General features: G+C 57.2%; 1 protein-coding gene across 2 annotated transcripts; it reads right to left on the bottom strand.

Moving 5' to 3' along the window:
• Nucleotides 1–2361: 2361 nt before the first annotated feature.
• Nucleotides 2362–27321, bottom strand: ATG2A (autophagy related 2A). Of its 2 annotated transcripts, none has more exons than XM_074231133.1 (41): nucleotides 27120–27321; nucleotides 25826–25988; nucleotides 25600–25752; nucleotides 25316–25418; nucleotides 25024–25162; nucleotides 24847–24945; nucleotides 24532–24628; nucleotides 24281–24427; nucleotides 24028–24192; nucleotides 23422–23665; nucleotides 23175–23325; nucleotides 22989–23081; nucleotides 22742–22897; nucleotides 21979–22222; nucleotides 21786–21882; nucleotides 21527–21689; nucleotides 19724–19866; nucleotides 19477–19622; nucleotides 19186–19346; nucleotides 18880–19030; nucleotides 18596–18795; nucleotides 18416–18496; nucleotides 18231–18337; nucleotides 18009–18101; nucleotides 14988–15058; nucleotides 14606–14682; nucleotides 13809–13979; nucleotides 13305–13431; nucleotides 12995–13221; nucleotides 12669–12877; nucleotides 11770–11905; nucleotides 9131–9328; nucleotides 8639–8740; nucleotides 8391–8475; nucleotides 7050–7197; nucleotides 6864–6936; nucleotides 6476–6558; nucleotides 6155–6276; nucleotides 5780–5934; nucleotides 5312–5464; nucleotides 2362–5235 (listed from the first exon to the last, which is right to left on the bottom strand). In XM_074231133.1, the coding sequence occupies exons 1-41, from the start codon at nucleotides 27288–27290 to the stop codon at nucleotides 4999–5001; spliced, it is 5841 nt and encodes a 1946-aa protein (XP_074087234.1). In that variant the 5' UTR covers nucleotides 27291–27321; the 3' UTR covers nucleotides 2362–4998. The 2 variants fall into 2 exon arrangements, with proteins under 2 accessions (XP_074087234.1, XP_074087235.1); XM_074231134.1 differs by lacking the exon at nucleotides 27120–27321 and adding an exon at nucleotides 26971–27037.
• Between the last annotated feature and the right edge of the window lie 501 nt (nucleotides 27322–27822).

The following is a 27822-nucleotide window of genomic DNA, read 5'->3' as shown; positions in this document are numbered from 1 at the left end:
TCCTTTTCTGTAATGCTGACCATGGCTCTAAATTTATGGGCTGGTCTGGAAGTCTCCTTTGTAGAAGTGTGGGAGGGAGGTCCCCTCCGGGTTAAGACCAGGCTCAGGCCACTAGACCCACAAAGGAAATGCTCCCTGAAGGTTTGCTGACTGACCAGCTGCCCATCCTCCAGGCTCTGAGCCCACCTTCTGGAAAGGGCAGCCCACCTTCGAGAGTTGAAGGAAGGCCAGGAAAGGGAAGTGACCGCTAGAAGCCCAGGGCTAGAACCCAGGCTTCTGGCCTCCCAGGCTAGGATCAAGGGCAGATGCTGCCCCAGGGGCTCACTTACCTTTGAGTGTATGACCTTGGGCCAGTCCCTTCCCCTCCTCTAAAATGAAGGCTTTGAACCAGGTAGTCTCTGAGCTTCTCCCTCGGGCTCCTCCCTCTTGAGCGGTGAGAAGGCAGGGAAAGAGGCAGAGGGCGAGAGGGGCCCACAGCCCCTGGGGTTGCTGTACCTCCCCAGATGCACAGCCAGCCTCAGATCTTGGCCTTAGCCTCAGGGCCTGGGCCCAGTATCAGTCCGCTTCTACCTCTGGCACCCCCCAGAAGATTCAGTTCCCAGAAGCCTTCCTGGTAGGTTTGGTGATGGGGAGGATCCCAGCACAGTGACCAAGGCAGGACCACAGACCCCCAGACGGGGCCAAGCCCGCCAAGCGGAAGGGGCCACCTAATTTCACCCTCTTTTAGATTAGGATAAACTGAGGCCAGGGAGATCAGTTTGCCCAAGGTCACAAAGGGATTCCTTGGCAGAGTTGTGGCCCCTGGGAGCAGAGCAGCCCCCAAAGAGGCCGAGATGACAGTCAGCATTCCACCTCCTGGAGCTGGTTGGTTGATGGGCAGTCAGGAAGGAAGGGGGGACAAGAAGCAACCTGGGGCCCAGAAAAGGAGGGAGGCCCGGGAGCGGGGGGCTGCCGAGTCTTACCTTGCCGTCCTCTCTAGGGGCTGTGCCCGCGGTGGGGCTCGCCAGGGAGCCTGAGGAGGAAGTGAGCCAGGCAGGGTGGACCTGCTGCCTTTTGAATCCCTGGCCAAGCCTAGTGCCCCTGGGGGTTAATGATTAGCTTGCCCATCAATATGGGATCACAAGTGCAGTTCGAAGGGCGATCTCCGAACTTGTACTGTGCCCGGGGAGGGGGTGGGGTGGGGCCTCCAGGAACCTAGGCTTCTGCCCTGGCCAGCCAGACCCCTGGACCCCACCTGGCCAAGTCCAGCCTGGGGTCTCCCCCCGGGCAGCACAGGTGCTTGTGTGCTGTATGTGTGTGTGTGGGGGGGGCAGAAGGGTATGACAGGAGCTGGCAGCCACCCCTCCAAGTAGCAAGAGGCAGGATGGCACAATGGTCAGTCCATTCACTGGCTTTGGAGCAGATGCCCCAAGTTCATGACGAATCTCCCATACCCTGGAGACCCCAATAGGCAAACCTTTGAAATCCCTCTGGGCCTCACTTTACTCTTCCGTAAAAATGTGCAAATCTGGAGGCATTGGGGGAAGGCGAGCTAATCTTATCTTGCCGCTCAGCATCTCATTGGGTCAAGAAGTTCTCCTCTCGAGAGGGACAAAGGTCCACCCGGGTGGCCTTTACCCACCCCTCCCTCCCTTGGGGCCTGGATTTCCTCCTGGGATGTAGGGGGGCAATCACTGAAGAACAGTGGGTCTGAGACCCTGGCTCCCCGGACCTCCACTCTTGGCCCTAGGGACACAAGGACCAGGCTCCTGGGCAGGGTACCCAAGGGAGCAATAAGGAGCCAGACAACCTCTTTGGGAAGAGCCTCTGGGCCAAGCCCCCTGCTGCCCATGAGCCCCTTGGCCCTGGCTCAACCTCCTCAGCATGGTCTGGCTGACCCCTGTGTCCATATTTCTGCCCCAGCTCCTCCATAGGAGTTAGTGGATGTCTGTCCTCATGTCTATCAGCTGGGGAACCCACCCCAGTGCCCCCTTCTCAGCGAAGTCCTGAAGTTCCAGGAGATCACACATGTACAGTATGGCCCTCAAGGGCTTTATAAATGCCTATGGGCAGCTGGGTGGCATAGTGGACAGAGCACCAGTCCTGGAGTCAAGAGGACCCGAGTTCAAATCCGATCGTCAAACTAGTGTGTGACCTTGGACAAGTCATCTCCAAGTCTTCCCCATCCATATCTGGCCACTGGACTCAAATGCTCTGGAAAGTGAGACTGGTGACTTAGCAACACCCCCCCCCCCTTTCAGTTCCTGTGTTTGTCACAGCATCACTTCCCTGACCTCAGGATCTTCTTTGAGAACAAAAGATAAACATAATAAGCAATTATCTAAAACCAACAAATATCATATAGAATGGGATGATCTGGGACTGTTTCCAATAAGATCAGGGTTAAATTAAGGATGCCTGGTACAGCTAGGTGGTGCAGTGGATAGAGCACTGGCCCTGGAGTCAGGAGGACCTGAGCTTCAAACACTTAACAATGACCTAGCTGTGTGACCTTGGGCAAGTCACTTAACCCCATTGCTTGGCAAAAAACCCAACAAACAAAAGAAATAAAGATGCCTGCCCATGACCCCCATTACTATTCAATATGGCATTAGGTTCGCTTTAGCAAGAAGAAAAAGGAATGGAATCAGAATTGCCAATGAGGAAGCGAAACTGTCATTCTTTGCAGGTGATAGGATGGTATACTTAGAGAAACTGAGTAAATCACTTAAAAAAGACTACTTGAGAACAGAGATCATCATCATCATCATCATCATCATCACCAAATACCAATGGCAATTGAAGAGTGCCATGGGACAAGGCTCATTCTCCAAGCTCCCCAGATCCAGAGGCCTCCTCCCTGGATCCACAAGAGAAAGGAGCTTTAGATTGTCATCCCCATTGATTCGCATGGGGCTCCAAGTTCCTCCGGGGTGGGGGGGACATGACTTACACCCCCAACAGATGAGGATGGCTATTCGAAGGGTAACTTGGTCCCCTTAGGGTCCTCAGCAATAAGGACCTACTAGGTGCTGGAAGGGTCCAGATGGAGTAGGACTCCCGCCTTCCTGGGCAGGGCCCCCTGGGATGGAGAAGCAGAGGCTTAGGCAGCCAGGCTGGGCTCTCGGCACCCCCCCCCCATCTAAGGAGGGCAGAAAATCCCCGGGCAAGGCAGGGGGTCAGCTCCATTGCTCCACAGTTCTGGCCCAGTTTAAGGGAGAGGTGATGCAACTCCAAGGTGGAGGGGCCTTGGGAGAAAGGGGATGGAGACAATGGCAAACTTTGGGGGGCGTTTCCTGCCCCACCCCGAGAAGGGTAGGGGCTCCTGGGCTGAACCTTGGAAGGAGGATGCAGCAAGGTCTAGACCCCCCCCAGACTTTTTTTGCCTTGCCCTTTCTCTGAACCCCCCTCACCCCAAGGATCAGGGGAACCTTTGCACTCATCAGGGTGTCACCAAAGCCCCCACCCTATCCCTTGCCCTTGCCGGGAGACCTTCAGCCTTCCTGCCACATCCCCAAGGAGTGGAGGGCAGCCCCACCCTGGGAGTGGAACAGGTCAAGGAAAGCTTCGAGCTGGGGGGGCAGACAGAACATTCAAGGTCGAGGGCATAGGACACTGGGATGTGCTGGCTAAGAGACAGAGTACCTGGGTTCTGATGCCCGCTCTGCCAGTGACTGAACCCGGGTGACCCCCCCCCCCCCAACCTGGGGCTGTTTCCTCTCCTCCACTGGTCTGGATGACCTCAAACAAAAGTTCTTTCTGGATCAATGAGAGAAGGCACAAAGGGGCTAGAACGCTAGGCCAGAGTCAGAACTGGGTTCAAATCCTGAGCAAAACACTAGCCTTTGGGGGCCCTTTTCAATTTCCATCTGCCTCCTATCAGCAGCTGCTGGGTTAAGTATATGGGGCCTCAGTTTCTTCATCTGTCAAAAGAGGGCATTCTGAGCCCCTAAATCCATGTTCCTGGGGTAACCAGAGGCCTCCTGACCTGGGGATCTCCAGGGTAGGGGAGCCGGGCCCCAAGGGAGGACAAAGTCTTCCCAATATCAAACTTGCTTCATGCTGCCCGTGGCCTGCCTGCCCCCTCCGACCTGTGGCTATGTCCCTTCTGAGCACCGAACCCAGCTCACTCAGAGTTCCCTCCAGTGTGCCCTCCCAGAGGCAGCAGCTGGTTCCTGGGAGAGTCAGGACTTGAACCCAGGGCTTCTGCACTCCAAGGCCAGAGCACTTTGGGAACCAGGATGAATATTTTTGGGATCAGATGCGGTCCCCTCCCCAGGCCTGGACAGCTCTCTGGGGCAGGCACCTGGCGCCCTCTAGTGGTGATGTGACAGAAGTACAGGGGCAGCTCCCTGGGCCCCCAAACAGGTTGGTGGCCAGGATGGGCAGCGGGCACAGGAGAGTGAAGGGGTGCAGAGCCCTGGGAGAGGAGGCATCCTGCTCTTTAGCACATGGTGGGACTGGGCTGGGGGGGGCGGAAGCTAGCAGATGTGCCCCACCCCAACCTGGGCTCAGCCCTGAGCTTCTGGGGTGCAGGGAACAAAAAGAATGGGGGAATTGGCGGCTATGGGCACAATTTATTCCACATCATGCAGAAGCCGCAACCCCCACTCCTGGGGAGCTTAGAAAGTGAACCACGGAACCACATGTGTGTCCCTGGGCCTGGCCCTGCCCACATCAGAACACGGAAAGACACTTGGCTGGGGGGGACCCCAAGGAGACAAGTCTGTGTACTGTGGCCAGGCGGCAGCAGCAGCAGCAGGGGCCCCCGGCCCCTTCCTCCTCCACAGGCCACAGGGACTCCCTCAGCCCAGGCCCAAAGGATGGGGGCAGTGGGGTTGGCAGGGGGCCTCAAGGAGTCTGTTTCAAAGCAGGGCCTCTCCCCGCCCCACCCTGGGAACGCCACGGCCAAGGACCCTGAATGGCCGGCGGGCTGAGGCCCACGGGCTCCCAGAGTGCAAGTGTCCTCCAAGACAGAGGGGGAAGCAGCGTCCTGGCAGCCAGACCCCATCGTCCCCTTCAGTCTTGGGACTCCTCCGACCGCCACTTGAGAGCGTGGTCCTTGTGGGCGTCAGGGAGGATCTGGTTGCGCATCCCCCCCAGCAAGTTGGAGGTGGCTTCGGTAGCCAAGATGAGGGGCTTCACTACTGTGGGGGGCAGCTGGCGGATCACCCCCCCGACAGCCCCTGTCAGCCCCTTCTGCTCGTGACCCCGAGAAGCGACGTCGCAGATGGTCTGGGCCGTGTCCAGGATGCCCTAGGAGGTGGGAGGAGGACATGAGATGAGGGGACAATTAGCACTGGGGAGGGAGCCGTGGGGGGGGAGGCGGTACCTCTCGGACAGTGTCGTAGGCCTTGGCCACGCCTTCTCGGAGGTCAGCTGGCTGCTGTCCCCTGCGCAGTTTTCGGGCTGACCGTTTGTCCTGGAGCGAGCGGGAGACAGGAGCGGCAGGGGACAGGATGTCATAGACCGTCTCAGCTGTTGCCTGGACAGAGGAAGAGGAGGGGGAGAAGCAAAGGCCAAGCAGAAGGAGTGAGTGCACCTCTCCTGCTCAGCCCCCTGCCCTTTCCTGGGCTCCCATGGAGTGGGTCTCACCCCCACACACATACTTCCTGGCCCACCCAGGGGCTTCTCATTCACTTGCTCTGCTTGGCTTTGAAGGCACCACCAAGGCCTGGGAGGAGCCTCCAGGGCCTGGAACCCCTAATGTTATCAGCAGCACCCCAAAATGGAATGAGCTGCTCTTTGAGGTAGGAAGCACCCTAGGCTGGCCCCTCAGCCCCAGCCTCGGCCCGGTCACCTGGATGGCCTGCACGAGGCGGTTGCTGAGCTCCAGGGCGGCCGAAGCTGTGGAAGACCCGAAGGAGGCAGCCCCCCGCTGCAGCCCCCGCATGAGGCGTCCATCCCGCCGGTACTGCTCAATGGGAAGCCACAGCAAGTCTCTAAGGCCATGAACTGGTGCAGGGAGGAGCAGGGTCAGGGGCAAGCCCAGGACTGGGCTGCTGCCCTTTCTTCCAGCTCTTCTTCCCCCTGCCCCCCCCTTCCTGGGCTGGGTCTGCCCCACCCTCTGTCACCCCATGGGGGGCAGGACCACAACAGTTTCTAAGTTGTCCCACAGAAATGGGAGTTTCAAGGCCCCTCCACCTGGGCCTGTCCATGGGTAAGCGGCACTTACAGAGCTGGACCACGGAGTGCATGGGGCCCACGCCTCCCAGGAGCCCCGGCAGCTGGTTTTTCCGAATGTCCTGCAGCCACTCATTGAGGGCATAGCCCAGCACCTTGTCCACCCCCAGGAGCCTGTGCGTGGAACACAAGGGAAAGGGGAGGGTGGAGCGATTCCTCCCCGAGCAGTAGGGACTATCCGGTGACCCACGGCAAGGTCTGGCCTGGTCAGGGGACGGGAGACCTGGCTGGCAGGTCAGTGCCAGGTGAGGGCAGGACTGTGGCCTTCCCGGGGCGGGGTTCTCAGGGAGAGGAGGCTGCTGGGAAGGCTCACCCGTGTCTACAGCAGAGACGCTTTAGCTTGAGCTCTGAGCAATTGAGCTGGGCCAGGCCAATGAGGATCCCAGCGAAGGTGCCCTGGGAGGGAGAGGTGGGCAGGTCGTTGCAGAGTCCGGGACTGGGAGGACTCAGGAGACCCCCAGCCCCAGAGGGACACCTAGGTACGTAGACACCGGGACTCAGGACGACTGTCTTCTCCTCCCTGCCGCGGTCCAGTCCCCGCCCTGACCCCCAGTCGGTCGGCGCGGAGGGGCCGTGCACCAGTCACCCCCTCGGTTAACAGAGGACCAGGCCAGGGCAAACAGCTGCATCAAGCGCCTCAGGCCCCCATGCACACATCCAAGCATCCTCGGGCAGGGCCCCCCCAGGCCACACCCACTCACCACTTGGTCCATGGTGACATGCTTGCCGTGGTAATCCAGCCAAATTGGCACCTCAGAGGTGAATCGGAACTCCCTGAGGGGCACAAGGGGGGTGGGGGTGGAGTGTGCACATCAGCCTTGAGCTGCTGGACCCATCCCTCTGGCCTCCCTCCCTCCCTCCCTGCTCACCCTCCCAGCCGTTCCCACCTGAAGTAAATGGGCTGCTCAGCTGAGGCAGCAGAGGCGGATGAGGAACTCTGCTCACTGACTGTGGTCTCCAGAGAGCCGCTCATCTCCGCCCCCTCCAGCAGCTTGTCCTGGGTAGCACCGCTCCGGACGGTGGGATCTTGGCGGGCTGCGTGGAGGAAGAGGGCAGGGTGGACACAAGGATGGATGGCAGGAAACCTGGCAACAGTGGGAAGGTTCCCGGGGGCCAGCCCTAGCCTTGCTCCTTACCACCCACTCCCCTGCTCTTCTCTCTGTAAAGGAGGTCTGGTGCCAAAAGGCACCAAAGGCCTTGAGAATGGTCTTATGGCTGCACTCCTGCCTCTGGGCCCTGGGTAGCCACCCTCTGAGCAAGCATCAAACTGGCAGGAGAGGCCATGGCAGAGGCTGGGCCTGAGACACAGGTGGACTACCACCCCTTCTGAGGGGTCTCTGGGCCTCAGTTCCTCTCCTGCCAAATGGAACTAATGCTACCTTTCCGTGCCTCCATAGCATAAGCTGTCCAAAGGAAGTAAGGTGAAAAGAGCCAATGACTGTAATCTGCCTCAGGAAGCCGGGCTGTCAGAGCAGGGAAGTGTGGGGGAAAGGCCTCAGGGGTGTGTTTTTCCCTGCCTGCAGCTTCCAGACCCTGAGTGTCAATCCTTCCTCACTTGGACTCTTCTGGGGGTTTCCCAATTGGGCACACTGCCTGTTGTCTCACCCCAGGCCACCTCTACCCAGCTTCCAGTGCTTATCCTCCCCAGCTACCAGGGCTTGTCCTCCCAGGTGGGACACACGGACAAAGTAGGATTCAAGTGCCTCTCGAAAGCACGTCAAGGCCTTCACAAGCTAATCCTAACCTACCTTGAATATATTATGGTCCAGCAAATTGCCCTTCTAACCATCTGTCCTATCGACCACTCAATCTCCCACCTCCACTCTTTTGTACTGGTCACGCTCCATAAACTAGAATGTTCTACCTCTTCACCTCTATTTCTTAGGACCCTGTTATCTGTAATATCCAAGTATAGTGATACCTTCCCCAGAAAGCTCCCCTAATCCTGACCCTCAAGCCCATTTCTAGTGCCTCTTTCACCCTAACATCCATGTTTCTCTTCTGACGGATCAGCTGATGGAGGACAGGGCCTCGCTGCTGTATCCGGTGGCGTTATCTGGGGACCCAGTTTCTCATTAAATGCTTCCTAAGGAGGTCCCCTGCTGCTGCAGGAAGCTGACACCTTCCGCAAAGACCATCCCCTACAGTGGCTGGAGAAATGCTCAGTTCCCATTCCTGTTCCTGAGGGCTGCCCCCCATCCCTCCTGTCCTTGAGCCCAGCCCCTCACCTTCAGTTGCTGACTCCATGGGAATGACAGGGTTAATGCCAGCAGCCAGACTAGTGAAGAAATCTTTGAGGAAGAATAGGGCATCCTGCAAAGTGGAGGAGGGAAATGTATTCAGCTCCAGAGGGTGGAGAATGGGCAAGGAACAAAAACCCTCCAAAACACATACACACACAAACACACACACACACACCCCATCCTCTAGATGGACTGCAGGTGGGTGAGGAAGGGCCAGCCCCATCCAATCTCACCTGGTCAATGTTGAGACGCAGAGGCATGAGGGAAACTCGGAGACAACACTCGGGGCCTCCCAGACCAGCTTCTGGGGCCACATGAAGGGCTTTGATAGTGAGCTAGGAGGCACAGAAGAGTCACTACCCCAGACCCACTTGAGTCCCAGTTCCTCCAGCTTCCATGCAGCCCCTGTCCCCCATCCTATGGCCCAAGTTAATTCTGGTCCTCCCAGCCCTCCCTTGGGAGCTGGAAGGGGCCTCATTAGAGAGGCAAGAACCTGCCCAAGGTTAACCAGGAGCCAAAGAGCCAATTATGACTGAGCAGTGTGACCCTGGGCAAATCACTTCCCTCTCCTCTCTAGGCCTCCATTTCCTTGTTTACAGAGTTGGACTTGACTCAAGTTCACTTCAGTCCTACATCAAGATCCACTACTCCTTCAGTGTTAGGAGAAATCCCTGGCCTGGGAACCCCACGGGTACACTGTCTCCAAGGACTTCTTAGCACCATACCATGTTGGAATGTGCCCGCCGAGGCATCTTCTCACTCGTGTACAGGTAAAGGAACTTGTTGATTTGGGAAGATGCAAGCCGATCTCGGATCTCGAGCTCCTGGACAATGAATACCTGGCGGGCCAGGGGCTGTTCCCCCATCTCAGCTCCCAGGGCTGGCACGCTCTCTGTTGGGTAAGTCTCGTGCTGGAAGCTCACCTGGAGTGACAGAGGCAGGGCAGAAACACATCAATCACAAAAAGGGATCAAAGGTTGTCCTTGCCCTCCAAGAGCTTTCACTCTTCTCTGGTCAGAGTCAGCTTCAGGATTTCAGACACCCAAGGGGGCTGGGCACAGCAGATCTGGAGGCTGGGAACACCTGGGGAAACTTCCTTGGGACTCAAGTTTCATCATCTGTAAAATGAGGGGCTAGAACAAAAATGTGCATCACCTTTGACACAGCAATACCACTACTGGGTCTATACCCTGAAGAGATGATAAAAAAGGTTTGTAAAAACATCACTTGTACAAAAATATTCCTAGCAGCCCTGTTTGTGTTGGCAAAGAATTGGAAATCAAGTGAACGTCCTTCAATTGGGGAATGGCTTAGCAAACTGTGGTCTATGTATGTCATGGAACACTATTGTTCTATTAGAAACCAGGAGGGACGGGAATTCAGGGAAGCCTGGACAATCTGCATGAATTGATGCTGAGTGAGATGAGCAGAACCAAAAAAACACTGTCCACCCAAACAGCAACATGGGGGGCGATGGTCCACCTTGATGGGCTTGTTCATTCCATCAGTGCAACAACCAGGGATAATTTGGGGCTGTGAGTTTTACTATTTTCCCCCCAATCCTACTTCTCTCCCCCCCACTCCCCCACAGAAAGCAATCTGTCATTCTTTTTTTTTTGTTTTCATGTTGTACATTGATCCAAATTGAGTGTGATGAGAATCATATCCTTAAGGAAGAAACAAAAAGCACAAGAGATAACAAGCTCAGACAACAAGATAGCTGGTTTTCCCCCCCCTAAATTAAAGGGAATAGTCTTTGGTCTTTGTTCAAACTCCACAGTTCTTTATCTGGATACAGATGGTATTCTCCATTGCAGACAGCCCCAAATTATCCCTGGTTGTTGCACTGATGGAATGAACAAGCCCATCAAGGTGGAACATCACCCCCATGTTGCTGTTAGAGTGGACAGTATTCTTCTGGTTCTGCTCATCTCACTCAGCATCAGTTCATGGAAATCCCTCCAGGCTTCCCTGAATTCCCGTCCCTCCTGGTTTCTAATAGAACAATAGTGTTCCATGGCATATATAGACCACAGTTTGCTAAGCCATTCCCCAAATGAAGGACGTTTACTTGATTTCTAATTCTTTGCCACCACAAACAGGGCTGCTATGAATATTTTTGTACAAGTGATGTTTTTACCCTTTTTTATCATCTCTTCAGGATATAGACTCAGTAGTGGTATTGCTGGGTCAAAGGGGATGCACATTTTTGTTGCCCTTCGGGGCGTAGTTCCAAATGGCTCTTCCAGAAGGGTTGCTTGAGTTCACAGCTTCACAACAGTGTAGTAGTGTCCCAGATTTCCCACATCCCTTCCAACAATGATCATTATCCTTCCTGGTCATATTGGCCAGTCTGAGAGGTGTGAGGTGGTACCTCAGAGAAGCTTTAATTTGCATTTCTCTAATAATTAATGATTTAGAGCAATTTTTATATGACTATGGGTTGCTTTGATCTCCTCATCTGTAAATTGCCTTTGCATATCCTTTGACCTATTTGTCAATTGGGGATTGGCTTTTTTTTAAAATATGATTCAGTTCTCTGTATATTTTAGAAATGAGTCCTTTGTCAGAATCATTAGTTGTAAAGATTTGTTTCCCAATATTACTACATAATTCAATACTCTTCTTGCTTTGGATTTTATTAATTTCTCCTTTAATTTTTAGAATTTCTAATTTAATTGGGGATTTTTAATTTGTTCTTTCTCTTAATTTTTTTAGTTGCATTGATTTCCTCTTTCTCTAATTTATTCATGTAAGCATTTAAAGATATAATATACTCTAACAGTTGCTTTGAGTGAATCTCATAGATTTTGGTATGTTATTTCATTATTGTCATTATCCAGAATAAAATAATTCTTTCTATAATTTGTTTTTTGGTCCACTCATTCTTTAAAATGAGGTTATTCAGTTTCCAATTGGTTCAGGATCTATATCTCCTTTGCCCAATATTGCATATGACTTTTATTGCATTGGACCATTGCAAAACTTAATAAAATCTTTAATAAAAAGTTTAAAAAACAGGGGTGGCTAGGTGGCACAGTGGATAGAGCACTGGCCTTGGAGTCAGGAGGACCCGAGTTCAAATTCAGCCTCAGACACTTAATAATTACCTAGCCGTGTGGCCTTGGGCAAGCCACTTAACCCCATTGCCTTGCAAAATCTTAAAAAAAAAAAAAGAAAAAAGTTTAAAAAACAGAAAAAATATAAAAAATAATTGGAAAAAAATGAGGGGCTGGACAGAATTGCCTCGAAGGTCTCTCCTAACTCCAAACCCATGGTCCAAGGATACCAGATCAGTTTCTCAGCTTCCCTGTTTGTCATTTAGACTTCTCACCTCTGGACCCCAAGTCTGCTCTGCCCTCACCTTGCTGAGCTGGATCTCCATGAGGACATGGTGCTGCCGGCCACTTCCGCCCTGGGTGCGCCAAGAGTTCTGGGGCCTATTGAGACCTGAGCAGCGTGACGGGGAGCCCCGGGGACCCGAGAGGCCAGATTTTGTCCTGCCAGGGAGTAAGGAAGGATGCATTCAGTCATCCTTTATTAAGCACCTACTACGTGCAGGGAACGAGGTCAGTGTAGCTAAGACTTGACCCCTGACTCCACAGAGCTCCATCTGGGAGGAGCTGAGGACCCGCCACCAGAGACTGGGACTCCAACAAGGCAACAGCGAGCCAGCCCAGACACAGTGATCACCCACGACATCCACTGACATGGGGGGACTCTTCTGGGGTCACTCAAACAGGCATCTCAGGAAAGTCCTCTGGGCCCAAGCTGTGACCATCCACCTCTCAGAGGAGGCAGCAGGAGGGATGAAGGGAACCAGTGCAAGGACAGAGGGAGGAGAGTAAGACAAGAGAGTCAGACAGGAAGGGATGAGAAGAGCTAGGGGAGGGAGTGGGGGAGAGTGAGACAGGGAAGAAAGAAAGGAATGGAGAGGGGAGGAACAAACAGGCTGCTCCAAGGATAGACACTGGGAAAAGGCACAGGGTGAGGAAGTGGTGCTCAGGGTGGTGGGTGCAGAGTGGACCCACTTGGCTGGAGCCTGAAGGGACCATGGCTGAGAGGTCACCCCTCTAGGCCTTGTGAGCTGCCCAGGTTCTTGGTTCCAAATCCTGGCCTTGCCTGGTCTACCCTGGGCCCACCTCTGTGCCCTCATCAGAGGGTACGGTCAACTTGGAGAATTTACCTTCTGACCCAGTGAGGTCCTCTCCAAAAAGGTCCACTCTCTCCCCCTCAAACAAAAGAACAGGGCACTGCTCTTACCTGTGGCCAAGGTGAGGTCCAAAATCCCGGCCCCCGTAAAGATGCCAGACCAGAGAGACTTCTCGCAGCACCAGGCGGCTAGTGGGCACAGGGAAATGGGCAGGGGCTCGTAGCAGGTCCGTGCTACCCAGGGGTCGAGAGAAATGACCATCCCGGACCATGATGGGCCCGGTTTGTAGCTTCTTCACGACCGGCTCTCCATCCCGGGGCTAGGGAGACAGAAGTGGGGTAGAGAAAGGGTGAGTAGGCCAGGCTGAGTAAGGAACAGAACACACCTCAAGCATGCCCCAACTAGACCAGGGTCCTGCTTCTTCCCAAGTACGCACAGGGATGCCAAGGCCAGGGGCGTCTAAGATACAGAATTCATCACTATCCAGGGCATCCCCATCGCCATCCTCCTCATCTTCCTCCTCTTCTTCTTCTGCTTCCTCCTCTTTGGCTCCAAGGCTGCTTTCTGAGGAAGGATCAGGGGGCGGAGGGGGCTGGGCCCCACTCCGTTCACCTGGGAACAGGTAAACAGAGACAGGAGAGGCCTGCCGCAGGGATCCACCACCTGTGGGAACAGAAAGACAGGTGACGGGCAGGGGGCAGTGCCCTGGCCCTCAGGAAGCACAATCCACCTGCCCCAGCCTGTACCTGGTGGCAGAGCCAGATCCCGCAAGCTCCGCTCTGTATCAATGAGGGCATCCGTCAAGTCCCGCTGATTGATAAGGGCAGTCTCAGCTGGGGGGCAGGAGGGCAGGGAGGCCGGGCTCTCTGAGAGCTGGGGGAAGTGAAGGGTGAGCAGGAAGGAAGGCAGAGGCAGGAAGTCCTGGTGACCCACTGAGGAGCTTGGGTAGCCACAAAGATGCCAAAGGAGGGGCTCTGGGCTTCAGGATCCTCCCTGGTAACTAGGAGCTGATCTCCATGACCCTTGAGGCCTCTTGGGGCTCTCAACTAGCTTGATCCTAGGGTGCACTCCCCAATGACTGTGGGAGGGGCCTTCATCATTTGAGTCCTCCACAGACTCCACCCCCCCCAGCCATTGACTCTCCTGGTAATCAGTAGAGCCTTAAGGCGAGAAGGGCTCTGGCCCCCATGGCTCCTCTCTGACAACTTCACCAAACGCACAGCCCTATTGACCGGAGCCTCTGCCCTCACCTGGACCTTCTGGCCAGCGATCTCAGTGGGGCTGGGGGGCCGGGCCGGAGGGTGCAGGTCCCCGGAACCCACCACGTACTGGAGGAGGTTGGCCAACAGGGCACAGGAGTCAGCACAGCTGTGTAGATGGACCACATTGTTGGAGCAACGGAGCTCAAAGAGAGGCTGGCTCTGCAGGGGAGAGGGTGCTGGTGCTCAGGGGGCAGCCTGATGGAGGCCCCTGGCTGGGATGGACATTGATTGCCATGTGCCTGCCAGCTGCATGACCCCCAGGGGAAGGGCTTCCACCTTCTCCCGGTCTAGTTTCTCATCTGTAAAGTGAGGGGCTGCCCTGAAGAACTTCTATTTTTCTTTTTTTTTTTAGTTTTTTTTGTGCAAGGCAATGGGGTTAAGCAGCTTGCCCAAGGCCACATAGCTAGGTCATTATGAAATATCTGGGGCTGGATTTGAACTCAGGTCCTCCTGACTTGAGGGCCGGTGCTCTATCCACTGAGCTACCTAGCCACCCCAAGAACTTCTAAACAGACAGACTAAGCTCATCTCCCCTCGTCCCAAGGCCTAAGTTCTACAGTCCCGGAACTGGCCCTGGGAACCTCCTGAGCTCAGTTCAGTCATAGACTGTTAGGGCCCTTCTCTTCCCTACGGGGCAGAGTAATGGTCCAAGAAGGGAATCCCCCAAGTTCAGCAGGGTCACCTGGCTCCCCAGGGCCTTCCCCGGGTTACTTGCTCCCATGAATGAAAGACTTCCTCTCGGCTCCCAGGGGGATCTGTGCCCACCACCACCCACTGCCACTCACCAGTTTGCCCTCAGTGCTGCCTTTCCAGGTCTTGATCACCAGCTCCAGTAGATCCACATCCAGGACACAGACATAATCTGCCAGGGAAATTGAGGGAGGAGTTCAGACTGGCCATTCTGGTCAGGGAAAGCTCCTTCTGAAAACATTAGACACCTAGGGTGGGCAGAGTCTTGCCCCTGGAGCAGTGATCACTGTTGGGGGTGGGGGTGGGGGAGGGGTCAGTGCCTAGCCTGACCCTATAATTCAGAGCCCCAGGACTGGGAGTCCCTGAGGTTCAGGTCTGAGAGAAACATCCTTATTGTCTTGGAAGCTTCCCAAGGGGGTGGGCTGTGGGAGCTCCAGCTGTCCTCAGTCTCCCTCCCCAAACTCTCAAGTCTCTCACCTTTCCTCAGATCAAGGGGTTCACTCCCACACTTGTCAGAAAGGTAGATGGCAGAATCATCGAGGATGAACCTGAAGGGAAGAAGACAGAGTTGAATGAAAGAAGGGAAGGCCGGAAGAAAATTGGAGGCCCTGTCACTCCAGGATCAAAGCCCAGTTCTCTGGCCCTGCCTGCCTTCCTGCTGAGGCTCCTGACATCTCCCAACACCAGGCCTTTGTCCAAGCTGTCCCTCAAGGCTACAGTGCCCTCCTTCTTCATCTCCAGCCACTGGATTCCTTCAAGACCTGGCTCAAACTCCAGCTTCATCCCCATCACAGTCCTGACCTCCTCAACCCCCAGGGTTCACTATGCTTAGGAATCTGTCTAGAACGGGGGAGTGGCTGCTCTAAGCCACCCCCCCCCCCACACACACAGCATCCAAAGTCCTATTTCTCTCTCTCATTTTTAGGTTTTTGCAAGGCAATGGGGTTAAGTGACTTGCCCAAGGCCACACAGCTAGGTAATTATTAAGTGTCTGAGGCCGGATTTAAACTCAGGTCCTCCTGACGCCAGGGTTGGTGCTCTATCCACTGTGCCACCTAGCTGCCCTGCAGTCTCCCATTCTAAGGGGCTTGTGAAGCTGAGAGCAGTATGGGCCCAGGGGAGCAGGGGGCAGGAGAGAGATAGAATGGGGGTCAGACCAGGTATTTTCACACCCTCATTGGGCCAGGCCAGCCTGAAGCACCATTGCATCTCTGGGGCTGCCCCCAGAGTAGCTAACATGCTATCTGCCTGGTCTGATGACCAGCAAGGGGATGATATCCCAGGTTGGCCTAGAAGGGTTCAAACTTCTTTCCTGCAGCTTCCAGGAGAAAGTGAATTTCCCTTTGTGGAGGGGCAAAGAATTGGAAATGGAGGGGATGCTCATCAACCAGGGTATGGCTGAACAGATTGTGGTATATGAATATGATGGAACACTAGTGGTTCAAAAAGAAGTCATGAGGGGGAGGACTTCAGAGAAGCCTGGGAAGACTGGCATGAATTGATGCTGAGGGAAGGGAGCAGAAGAGAAGAACACTGAACAGGCTAACAGCAGCATGGGGTGATGGCCAACTGTGATGGACTTACTCATCTCAGCAATACACAGTGACCAAAGCAATTCTGAGACACTTGTGATGGGAAATGCCAGCCACATCCAGAAAAAGATATGGAGCCTAAATGCAGACCAATGCAGACTATTTTTCATTTTAAAATTTTGTTTTGTTTTTTCTTTCTCGTAGTTTTTTATTCTGATTCTTCTTTCATGGCATGACTAATATGAAAATGTTTAACATGCTGCACAGCCTATACCAGATTACTCACTGTCATGGGAGGGAGGTGGGAAGAGATGGAGAGAGAAAATCTTACAAAAAAGAATGTTCAAAACTCTCTCCCTGAAATGGGCAAACATTTTTTAAAAAACTAGAAAATCCCCAATTAAATACCAATTTAGAAATCCTGAAGATCAAAGGAGAGATTAATAAAATTGAAAGCAAGAAAACTTTTAAACCAGTAAATAAAACTAAGAGTTGATTTTATGAGAAAAACCAACAAAATAGACAAATATTTGGATAATTTGATTAAAGTGAAAAAAAGAAAAAACCAAATTACCAGAATCAAAACTGTAAAGGGTAAATTCACCATTAATGAAGAGGAAATTAAAGCAAAAATTCTTGGGCCATTTGCCCAACTGTATGCCAACCAATCTGACATTTTAAGTGAAATGGATGAATATTTACAAAAATTTTAATTGCTCAGATTAACAGAAAAATATTTAAATAACCCCAAATAAGAAAAAGAAACTGAAAAAGTCATCAGTAAACCCCTTAAGAAAAAAATCTCCAGAAACAGATGGATTCACAAGTGAATTCTACTCAACATTTAAAGAACAATTAATTCCAATACAATATAAACTGGAGAAATCCTACCAAATTCCTTTTATGACACCAATCTGGTGCTGATAGCTAAACCAGGAAGAGCCAAACCCGAGAAATTTCCCTTGAATAGAAAAGCAAAAACTTTAAATAAAGTGTTAGCAAAGAGACTGCCACAATTTAATCACCAGAATAGCACACTACATCCAGGGAGGATTTATACAAAGAATTGCAGGGCTGACTCAACATAAGGAAAATAATCAGCATATACTGATCATATCAGTAACAAATCTAACAGAAATCATATGATTATCCAATAGATGCTGAAAGTTTTTGACAAAATACAGCACCCATTCCTAACTAAAAACGCTAGAGCATAGAAATAAAGACTATTTTCACTTAAAAATTATTTTTGCTTTTTCTTTCTGGAGTTTTTACCCTTCTGTTCTGATTCTTCTTTCAGTCAGGACTAATAAGGAAATACATGTAGCATGATTATATATGTATAACCTATATCAGATTACATGCTACTTTAGGGCAGGAGGAAGGGTAGAAGGGAAAAACTTCACAAAAACTTATACTGAAAACTATTTTTCCACAAAGAAAGCAACAACGAAAGAAGCAGAAGAAAAACAAAAAACATTTTCCATTCTCTGCTTGGCACCAGCAGATGCAGAAGAAACACTCACTGGGCTGGCCTGAACTGCAGGCCAGCCCCAAACGAACACTGACCCCCCATTTCTCCTCCCAGATCCCAACCCCACCTTACACTTCCCCTCCAGAGGAGGTGCCCACATCCAACCCTAGTCCAGGGACCCCAATTCCACCTCATACCCCAGGAGCTCTGGGATGATCTATGCCTCAGTTTCCTCATCTGTAAAATGAAGGGCCTGGGCTCAGTGAGCACCAAGCACCTTTTGAGTTCAAAAATCAACCAACGTGAACCTGCTCTCTTCCCATTCCCAAATAGCTAGGGGCTGAACTGGTGTGGGCCACAGAGTCATGGGAGAAGGATAGGTGGGAGACAAGGGGGACAGGAGGGGTAAGAGGAAAGGAAGAAAGAGGAGTTGGAGAAGGGTGGGAAGAGGGGGAAAAGGGAGAAGGGAGGCACAGTGGCAGGGACACCCACCTGAGCAGGAAGGTCGAAGTGTCCATGATGATGTTGCTGGAGAGGGTGAAAGTCTCGGCAGTGATGAGGACACGTACGGGAAGGTGGAGAGGCCTGGCGGAGCAGATGTCGGTTACAATGACACCCCCCCCCCCCCCAGGAGAGGGTCAGGGTGGCAGAGGACTCCTGGGTCCCACCACCCTCTCCCCACACCCCAACGGGCAGTCCTGAGCCCAGGGGTACCTATAGTCAACAGCACAGGAGAATAAGTGCGTGTGTAGAACAGTGATGACCGTGGGTGGCAGGAAACCAAGGATGGGGTCATCTAAAACATCCAAAAAATCCAGGAGCTACAGACAGGGGAAAAGAGGTAAGGAGCAGGGAGGCAGCAGGGGCTCAGAGCAGCCCCCTCACCTCCCCCCCCTCACCTGGCAGTGCCAACTTTGGCTAGGCAGCGCCATGCGGTGGCGGAGAGTGGCTCCATGTAGCCGCAGGGTCACTAGGAATTCCTGGGGGAGAGGAAACACAGGGTCAGAGCATGGCAGGCATCAGGGGTAGCCTCCCAGGCTCACATCTGCTAAACACGCTGGTTGAAGGTGGCACGGTACCTTGACGTTCTTCTTGGGGTCCAGGTGAATGCGCACAGCTGTAGAGAGCATGCGTGGCCCCTGGCCCTGACCCTTTCGGCCTGTGGCTCCCCGATCTGTCACTCCTTCCTCTGAGGGGTAGATGGTTGGTGCCAGATGGGCAGGAGGCATGAAACTAGGCACCTCGAGTCGGGAAGGTAGTAAGTAGTCCTCCACTACCGCTGAAGAAAAGGAAGAGCCTTAGCAGGGGGGGCTCCCCCTGCTCCTCTGTTCCCTCCCCCAGGCCTAGGGTGCTCCACTCATACCTTGGTGGTAAAGAGCCGCCTTCTCAGACTCGAGACAGAGGTAGCCAAGGCCTGGCTGGCCCAGGTACTGGGAGACACTGAAGATGGTGCCCTGGGTCACATCGAGGACCAGCTCCCCATGACAGTCCTCCAGCTTCTTCCCATCCTCACCCTGTGATACACAAGCCCAAGCTGAACCAGCCTGGCCCAGACATGGCCCAGCTGAGATGTAGCTGCTGCTGGCATCCTCAGGGTCTCTGCCCCACCTCAGAAAGCCCTGGCTTGACCTGGAAGCCCCCCCACCACCTCTGCCCTGGCTTCATTCACCTTGGTCTCACACAGGACAGTGATGCGTCCCTTCAGCACTGTCATCAGAGTAGAGAAGGTGCTCTGGGCCCGGGAACTGCGGGCTTCCGGTGCGGGGGGCTGTGGGACACCTGGCTCATCCACCGAGAAGAAGTGAGTGTCTTCATCTTCAGAGTCTGAGTCTAGGTACAGGAAGGACACTTGGTCACCAGGGGCCTGGTTCCTGACCAGCCCCATGACCAGGCCCCAGACCCCAGGTTCTCCTTCCCAGCATCCTTGGCTGGGGTGAGGTGGGAGCTAGAGCCCTCATACCCAATTTAAAGGCAGATTTGCACATCTTGAAGTTGTCCTGCCAGAAGGTGGAGGGCCCAGGGAAGCCAGAAGCAGCTGCGGCAGCAGCGGGGCCAAGATCAGGGAGCAGGTCCCCAGGCTCCCACATCAGCAGGTCGTTGTTTATCCTAGGGGGGCAGGAGGAGAGAGGATGGGAGGGAAGAATAGCCAGGTGAGAGGAGCAGGGGCTCCTGACCCTCCTTGGCTGGGCCCCCAGGTGCATGCCCACCTGTTGTAGATGCTCTCGTAGACCTCCTTGCTGGGCAGAAAGATGTGGGCACTGGGTAGGGTCAGCTCCAGGCTGCATCGGGACAGGGCCAACGTCCGGCTCTGGAATTCTCCCATCTCCTCAGGATCACCGGGAATCACCATCTGGGAGGGCCGGAGGATCCCCCAAAGCTCAGTTGGGGCTGGCGTGGCCACTCTTCTCCTGAATGAGTAGGGGGCTCCCACCCTGAGCTCACCAGACCACTGAGTTCAGTGGATAAGGTCAAAAGTGAAGTCCCAACGGGATTAAAAGAGCAACGAGAGGTGCTGAAGAAGTGCTTTGAGGTTTGAGCCCCAGTTATCAACAAATGGAATGAACCATCAACAGGAGTGAGCTCCCCGTCACTGCCAGGCTTCAAGCAGAGGCAGCTATGTGGGCCTTGCCCAATGCCACAGACCCTTGCTTGGGCATCACACAAAGCCCTTTTCCTCTGAAGTCAACCTTGACCGGGCCAGGCCTCTGGTCCATCCCCCTCCAAGCCGCCTCTCCCACACCCTCTTCTCAGTGACCCAGAGGTCACTCCTTGGATGCTCAGAAACCCTCTGGGGCTCCCCGGAGCTATGGACCCAACCTCTTTTGCAATGACTCCACCCCAGGCAAATTGGGTCACAGGATGGGGGGCACATCACAGTGCAGAGCCGCTCCTGCCGATAAGCCACCTGCTACCTGAGGATCAACGGCACCCCCCCCCCGCAGGACCCTTGTGAGATGTTACTTGTGGGGCTGCATACCGTGGGCACCTCAGGGATACCTCCCTCCCTCTCCTAGCACAGCTCTAGCTCAGTCTTAGTGGTCAAAGCCAAGGGCCACTCCTCGGCACCTCTCCTCCTGATCCTGCTCCCTCTATGGCTTCTTCACTGGATCCCACCCCGGGACCAGGGAGCCCCCCAAGGCTCTGTTGTGGGCCTCCGTCCCTTCCCTCCTGCTGACCTCATCAGACTCCCCTCTACCTGCCTGCCCTGGCTGCTCTGCAGGCCTCCTGACGTCTCTGGACCTCAGACTGATCAAAACTGCACTCTCTAACGTTTCCCCTCACCGATGACTCTGGATGTGTGTACGGGGGGCGGGGTCCTGCCATCATCCTTCTAGACCCCCCCCACCTGGGGTTTGCCCCAGACTCAATGGCCTGTTGATTTTGCTTCAACGACCTCCCTCTGCCCTCCTCTCCCCCACGCCCTCTCCTCTCCCCCAACCCAGCCCCCATCCTGGGACAGACTCTCATACCCTCAGTCCTGGATGATGGCAGCAGCTGCTGGGGGTCTGGCTGGCCTCAAGCCTCCCCCCCCCATTCCTCCTCCTCCACTCGGCCACCAGAGGGAATCCCCCCCCCCATCCAGAGCAAACATAAAACACTTCATTTGCCTTTGCTGCTTTTCCAGCATCCAGAGAAATTCAGGGCCCTGGCATCTCTCTGGCTGCTCCCCTCCTGCTCTTCTGGGTCTCCTTCAGTCCCAAGTAAAGCCTCAGCTGCTACGAGACACCCCCCCCAGGTCCCCTATACTCTGCCCTGTTAGGCTGGGAGCTCCCTGCACCTCTCCCCATAGCCTCAGGGCCCAACACAGCAGACACTCAATAAATGCCAATTACCGATGGATATAAGGTGACATGACGTCACAGGACGCTGCCCTTCCGCATCACTAATTTGACTAAACTCTGGAGAGCCAGGGTCTGTGTCTGCCCTGTGGGGCAGTCGTGACCATCCGCCCCCTGACCCAGGTCGTCCTCACTCTCTGGGGGGCAGCGGGCCTGGCAGAGGGGCCTCACCTCCTCAGTTTCATACATGGTCCTCTTGGAGGAAAAGGGAGAGGGCTCAGGCTGGCGCAGCTCACAGGGGCTCTCAGCCGATGACAGCTCCGGGTCGTCCCCCTTCTCCAGTACCAGGTCCCACTGGGAGCTGCTGTACTGGGGATTAAGGGTCACCACTGCCCTGCCAGGGAGCAGGGCTGTCACAGGGGGGCTGGGAGCCCGGACCCCCCAGCCCCATGGCTCAATCTGCTGTGTGTGGGGAAGAACCCCCACTTACTTGGGCAGGATGTACTTGCGGTCAGGGACCTGGGGGTCCAGGGTTTTGGTGACACGAAGGCAGGGGACAGCGGGTTTCTCTCTGTCTTCATAAATCCCTGTGATGGATCAGAGGAAGAAAGGAGAACCGGTCACCACTAGACCAAGCCTGGTCCAAGGTTCAGGGCTGGGGACGGGTTCTGAGGCTCCCCTACCGTGCAGGTCACTACAAGTCAGCTCCATGCGGGTGGGGGCCTGTGGACCCAGGCCGTGGCTCAGCTCAGATTGGAACTGGAGGTCCGTCAGCTCGAGGCGGAGAAGCTCCTCACGCACAGCCTTGCCCGCCCAAGGGTCACGCTCTGGGCGCAGGTCAGGGATGGGGAACCGCAGCCGCAGGGTGGCATGGGGGGCCATGACCCGCAGAGCCGTCTGGTGCTCCACAGCACAAGGAGGTTCTCCCTGGGGGAAGGTGAGACTCAGGGGTACTTGGGCCTTCTCGGGAGCTCCTCTCCTGACCCCAGCCCCTCCGAGACCCACAGCTCTTCCACTGTATCAACGAGGAGGCGCAGAGCCAAGGACAAATCCTCTGACCTCCCCCCATCTCTCCCGTTCTGATGAAAGAGAGGGAATTGAGCCTGAGAATGTGTGGAAGCCTGGGGGCAGTCTTCCTGGCTGAGACCCCGCCCCCCCCCAAGAGCCTCAGGGATGGAGAAAGGAAGGGTCCCCAACACCCACGAAATCACAAGTCTGGCACAGAAACAAGGCAACAAAAGCCTGGCAGCTGAGACCTCCATGCCACCCTCCAACTCCTGGGCAAAACCCCGTGCGCTTCACTCCTGGAAGCCTGTGCCGCCCCCACCTGGCTTGGCCTTCCTCCGGGAGCCTGGACCCCTCCCAGGCAAGCAGGGAGCTTGCTGACCGGCTCTCTGACCCCTCCAGGTTCTGTCTCCCCACCTCACTGCCCCCTGGCCGGCTCACCAGCAAGCCCTGCTCCTGGTCCATCGGCGTGGTGGCCAGATGGAAGAGGGCCCCAAGCCGGTCCAGAGCCCCCAGCTCCACGTCAGACTGGAATCCAGCCAGCTCCAGGGACAAGTCAGAGGTACAGTGGCATGAAGCTGCCCGCCGTGGGTGGCTCTGGCAATGGGCAAAGATGGGAGGGCACAGAGTTAAAGGGAAGGAACCTCAGGGAGAGGGCTGAAAAGAAACAGAGGCCTCCCCTCTTTACCTTGGGGATCCGGCGCTGGGTCTGGATATAGCGCAGGTGGGCACAGGGACGGGCTGAGGTCCCAAAGCCGGAGCCACTGGGGAAGCTCAGGAGCTGTGGGGACAGGAAGGGGGGAGGCCACGTGAAGGTCTGGCTGGGGGCACACTTCCCCCCGCCATAGGGCCAGGCCCCACCACCACCACTCACCTCCCTGTACTCGGGCTCAGCTGCCCCTTCGGGCCACAGACACTCCAACACTTCCAACTGGCCAAAGAGCAGGTCGGTGCTGAAGGCCCGGCCCCTACCTCCAGCCCCTCCTCGCTGCTCCCAGCTCAGCTGCACCGCAGAGCCTGTTAGCCTGCAAGGTCCAGGGCATGGCTCTCAGCAGCCACTCCATCTCCCCTCTCCCCCATATGGTCCGGACCCCACCCCAGCCCTCCCACCCACTCCATACCTCACGTGGCTTCGGGGGCAGGCCTTCTGGAAGCGGGGTCGAAGGTGGTGAAAGTCCCGGGACCCAAAGGGCCCTTCTTTGGTTGCGTCAAACTCGGCAAAGAATTGGGTGGCCAGGTCAGGGGGGCATCCAGGGGGTGCCCCCGGGGGCTGCTGCAGGGCTGTCAGCGTCAGACCGCCCAAGGTCACCTTCAACAGCGACTCTGGACGCAGGCTCTCAGGGGGAATGGGGGCTGTGGCCTTGCCTGTAGGAAGAGTGAGCTGCTGGTATTGGGGACCTGGGCAATGCTCTGGGGAACCCTGGCATGCCTTCCCCCACACTCCCAAAGGTCCCAGTGCTCCCTGCTCTCCTTCCAGTTCAATCTAAGAATGGCCTCGTCTACCACAAACATTCACTTGTGGAAAGCCTACAATGGGACTGATCCTAACCCAGTTGGGTGGGTGAGTCATGGAGGAATGCCCCCTTGGAAGGCAAAACAGGGACCCCCCTCAGCCCATCCTGCCTTACCCACTGTGATAACCCCTCCCCCCCATTTGGGGTGACAGGAACACAGGCCTTGGGGTGGGAAGGATAAGAGAGGGGGAGCAGCCCAGTCCTCTCCCTCACCGGGCAGGCGACTGAGACCATGGAGGGCAGGGTGGGTGTGGGGGCGCCGGGAGGTTCCATCACTGTGCAGGGATGAGCTCAGGTCCACATCCGAGAGGGATAACTCAGACACAGAGCGGGCCGATGTCACGCTGCTGGTCAGAGCGGCCATGGAGAAGAAGAGATCTGGACGTTGGGGGAGAAGGGGAGGCCGACTCAGAGGGAATGCCATGGTGCCCCCCCCCCCCATTCAGGCCAAGGTCCCATCCCATACCTGTGCTTTCCATGCCCACCAGAGGGTCTGAGGAGAGGGCCGGGCTGCCCCCCTGCAGCTGCTGGCTCAGGTCCTGTTCGATGAGCCTCAAGTCCTCGGCCCCAAGGGGGCGGCACTTGTTCACCTTCTCTGACAGTCCCTCTGTGTCTGGGGGGAGAGTGGAGGAGACCCTCAGGCTGCAGCATGGCTGGCCACCCCCACCTGGAACTATGGCGGTCCTGACCCCTCCCCGGCTTGGGCTGGGGCCTCACCAGCTAGGTTGAGAGCACTGAGGAGGTCCTGCAGCTGCAGGAGATGTTGGGGAGCCAGGAGCAAGTGCAGGCAACCCACCTGCCCCGACACCTCCATCTGCAGAGGGGGAGAGAGACAGAGATGGATCAGCTGAGCCCGATGGAGAGGGAGCCCATCCCCAGGCAGAGCTGGAAGGAATCCTTTGATCCATTTTTCAGCGGCCCCCTCCCTCTCCCCGCAGCCTACAGACCCCTGCCTTGCCCCTGGCACCGTGACCCCCTCATCTGTCCTGTGCCCAGGCCCCCCACATGACCCCTCTCCCCAAGGGTCCCTACCCTGGGCCCAGGGAAGGCCTCGTTCTGCTTCAGTTTTAGGGTTAGCTCCATGTAGCCAGAGCAGCTGCCAATCTGCAGGGGGGGTCCGGGGGGCTCTTCCTGAAAGAGCAGAGGTCAGAGTTCAGAGATCAGAAGGGGGGCCCCCTTATCCCCCCAGCCCTTTGGTAGGACTCCCACCTGATGGGGGGGACGTTCTTCATAGTGAAGCTTCACGCCAGAAAGCTGAAGCAGCTTGTGCAAGAAGGCAGGGGGCTGGTGCACGTCCACAGGGGGGGCCTGGCTTGGATCCCGGACGGCCTCGTCACAGTACTCCAGTCTGGGGGGAAAGAGGGGAGACCCCAGTCAGGGCACAAGGAGGACCCTGGGGCCAGGCCAGACCAGCCCAGACCAATCAGAGCAAAGGTATGGAGGTGGAAGGGTGCTAATGAGTCCCGAGCTTGCTCCTTGCCCCCTGGGGGTGCCTGCCCACCTCTGAATGTGGACCTCCACAGCCATGCTGCTGTCTCCGCCACCTGGCCCGTGCTCCACCCGCACAATGGTGTCCAGGAAGGTCACTTTGATCCTCCGAAGCACTGGGGTGGGAGAGACCAGAGTCAGGCCCGACCCCGGACGCCACGGCCTCCCAGTCTCCAGGGCAGTCGAGAGAAGGGAAGGGTGGTGGGGGACACTCAAGACCGGCAGCCCCTTCGGTCCAGGCCCCGGGAGCAGGGGAACATCCAAAGGGAAGGAAAGGCCTGGGCTCAGACCACTCACCCGTCTCAATGGTCTGCGCGAACATCTCCAGGCCCTCCAAGGGCTGGGGGGGCTCGGAGGGCTCGGGGGGCCCCTCACGAAGGCACTCCTGAGCCAGCTGCAGGCTGGTGGTCATACAGGAGGTCCAGCTCTGGGACTCGGCCGTCCCAGGCGCTGTGGGAAGCAGGGGTCAGGACCAGGCCCCCGGCCCAGGCCCCCAGCTCCCTCTCCCCGGCCCCGGCCTCACCTTGCCCGCTCCGCGGCCGCAGGGTGAGCTGCAGGCCGGACACCCGCATGGTGCAGTGGTCAGTAAGGAGGGCGGCCCAGGGCACGGCCACCTCGATGGAGCCCACGAAGCCATCGACCAGTTCCAGCGGGGACTCCACAGACTCCAGCAGCTCGTTCACAGACTAGGAAGAGGGGGACACGCTGGGGCTGAGGGCGAGGGTGGTTGGACCTGGGAGGCCAGAGCCCTGCCCCCACCCCTGCCCCCAGCTCAGGGCAGAGCCTCAGCTGTGCCAAAGAGGACAGCTACAGGCACTAGGTGGGGCCACAGAGCCCCAGGCCTGGAGTCACCAGACCAGAGTTCAAATCTTCCCCCAGGCACTTGCTGGTCGTAGGGCCCTGGCTGAGTCACTCCACCTTGTTTACCCCAATTCCCTCCTCTATAGGAGGGTGGAGCAGGAACAACAAGCCACCTGGAGAAAACCCCAAACAGGGTGGGGGCACGGGACAAGAGAAGGTGCAGCAGACTACACCCCTGTCTGGGGTCCCACTTCAGTGCCCGCTCCAGCAGCACCCCCAGGCTCTCTAAGGGCCGGAAGACTGAGGCCGGGCCAGGCCGCAAAACGGGGGTCACATCCGCGGAGGCCGCTCACCCCCCGGGAAGGCCCGGGGGTCCTGGGGGTGCTGATGGCTGCCTCTGGCCTTCCCTCTGCCCTCCCCTGGCGGGAGGGGCCGCGACACAGGGCCCCATCCAGAAGCGGTCACCCTGCCTGGGGAGCCCCGGGAAGGGTCAGCCGGCGGGGGCCGGCCTCGGGGGTCCTCGCAGCCAGCGAGGGTCTCGGGAGTCGGCGGCTGAGGGCCTGGGGGTCCCTGCCGGCGGGGGCGGGTCCTTGCATGGGGGAGGCTGGGGGGGGCTGGCTCGGGGGGGGGCGGCTCTCGGGAGGGACCCCGGCTCGGGGGGTCCCCGGCTCCAGGGGCGCCCCCGGCTCGGGGGGGGGTCCCCGGCTCTCGGGAGGGACCCCGGCTTGGGGGGGCCCCGGCTCTCGGGGGGGGCCCCGGCTCTCGGGGCGCCCCGGCTCGGGGGGGGCCCCGGCTCTCCCCGGCTCTCGGGGGGCAGGGAGCCCGGGCCTGTTTGGCCGGCGGAGGGGCGGAGGCGCGGCCGCTGACCTCAGGCCCGGGCCGGCCGCGGCCAATCGCGGAGGAGGGCGGGCGCGGCCCGGCCCAGCTGCTGAGGTCACAGGTCAGGCGCCGAGGCCTCGCGGGCCCCCCGCCCCGGGCCGGCCCCCGCGGCCCCCGCGGCCCGGGCCGGCGCTCACCCAGACGTCCAGCTGGATGTCCCGCAGGCCGCCGCTGCCCCGGTACAGGTCCAGGCTGAGCTGCTCCAGGCTGAGGCGCTCCTGCAGGAAGTGGCCCAGGTAGTGCTGCAGCAGGTAGCGGCAGGCGCGCTTCTTCATGCAGCTGGACCAGGGCCACAGCCAGCGCGACATGGCCGGAGCCGCCCGGAGCCGCCGCCGCCGCCGCCGCCGCCGCCGCTCACTCCGGCCCCCGGCTCGGCCCCGCCGCTCGACCCGGCGCCGGGCCACGCCCCCCTCGCTCCCATTGGCCGGGCCGCGGCGCGAGGCCCCGGATGGGCGGCGGAGGCGGGGCGCCCGCGGGGCCGCCGAGGTCTCGCGACGCCGGAACGCGCCTGCGCGTGGCCCCCGGCCTCCCGCCCCCGAAGCCGGCGACCCGGGGCGGAGGGGGCGGCGCCGGCGCCCGAGAACTACGTCCCGAGGCGCGGTGCGCATGCGCCCCGCCGGCCCCGCCTTCCGGCCCGGGAGTCGGGAGTTTGGGGGGCGGCGGCTGAGCGGGCGCTCCCCGGGAGCCCCGGCTTTTACGGGGGGGGGGGGAGGAAAGCGAGGACTCTGCCACCCACCACCCCATGAAGCTTCTGGGGACCTGGGGTGGGGGCTCTGGGGAGAGAGAGAGACGCCCTTCCTCCTGGGGGCCCCCGGGGGCGGGGCCTCCTGATCCACCCCT

The sequence above is a fragment of the Macrotis lagotis genome, chromosome 3, assembly GCF_037893015.1.
Source record: "Macrotis lagotis isolate mMagLag1 chromosome 3, bilby.v1.9.chrom.fasta, whole genome shotgun sequence".
NCBI lineage: Eukaryota > Metazoa > Chordata > Mammalia > Peramelemorphia > Peramelidae > Macrotis > Macrotis lagotis.
The sequence above is the reverse complement of the archived record's forward strand: the minus strand, read 5'-3'. Positions and strand labels throughout refer to the sequence as shown.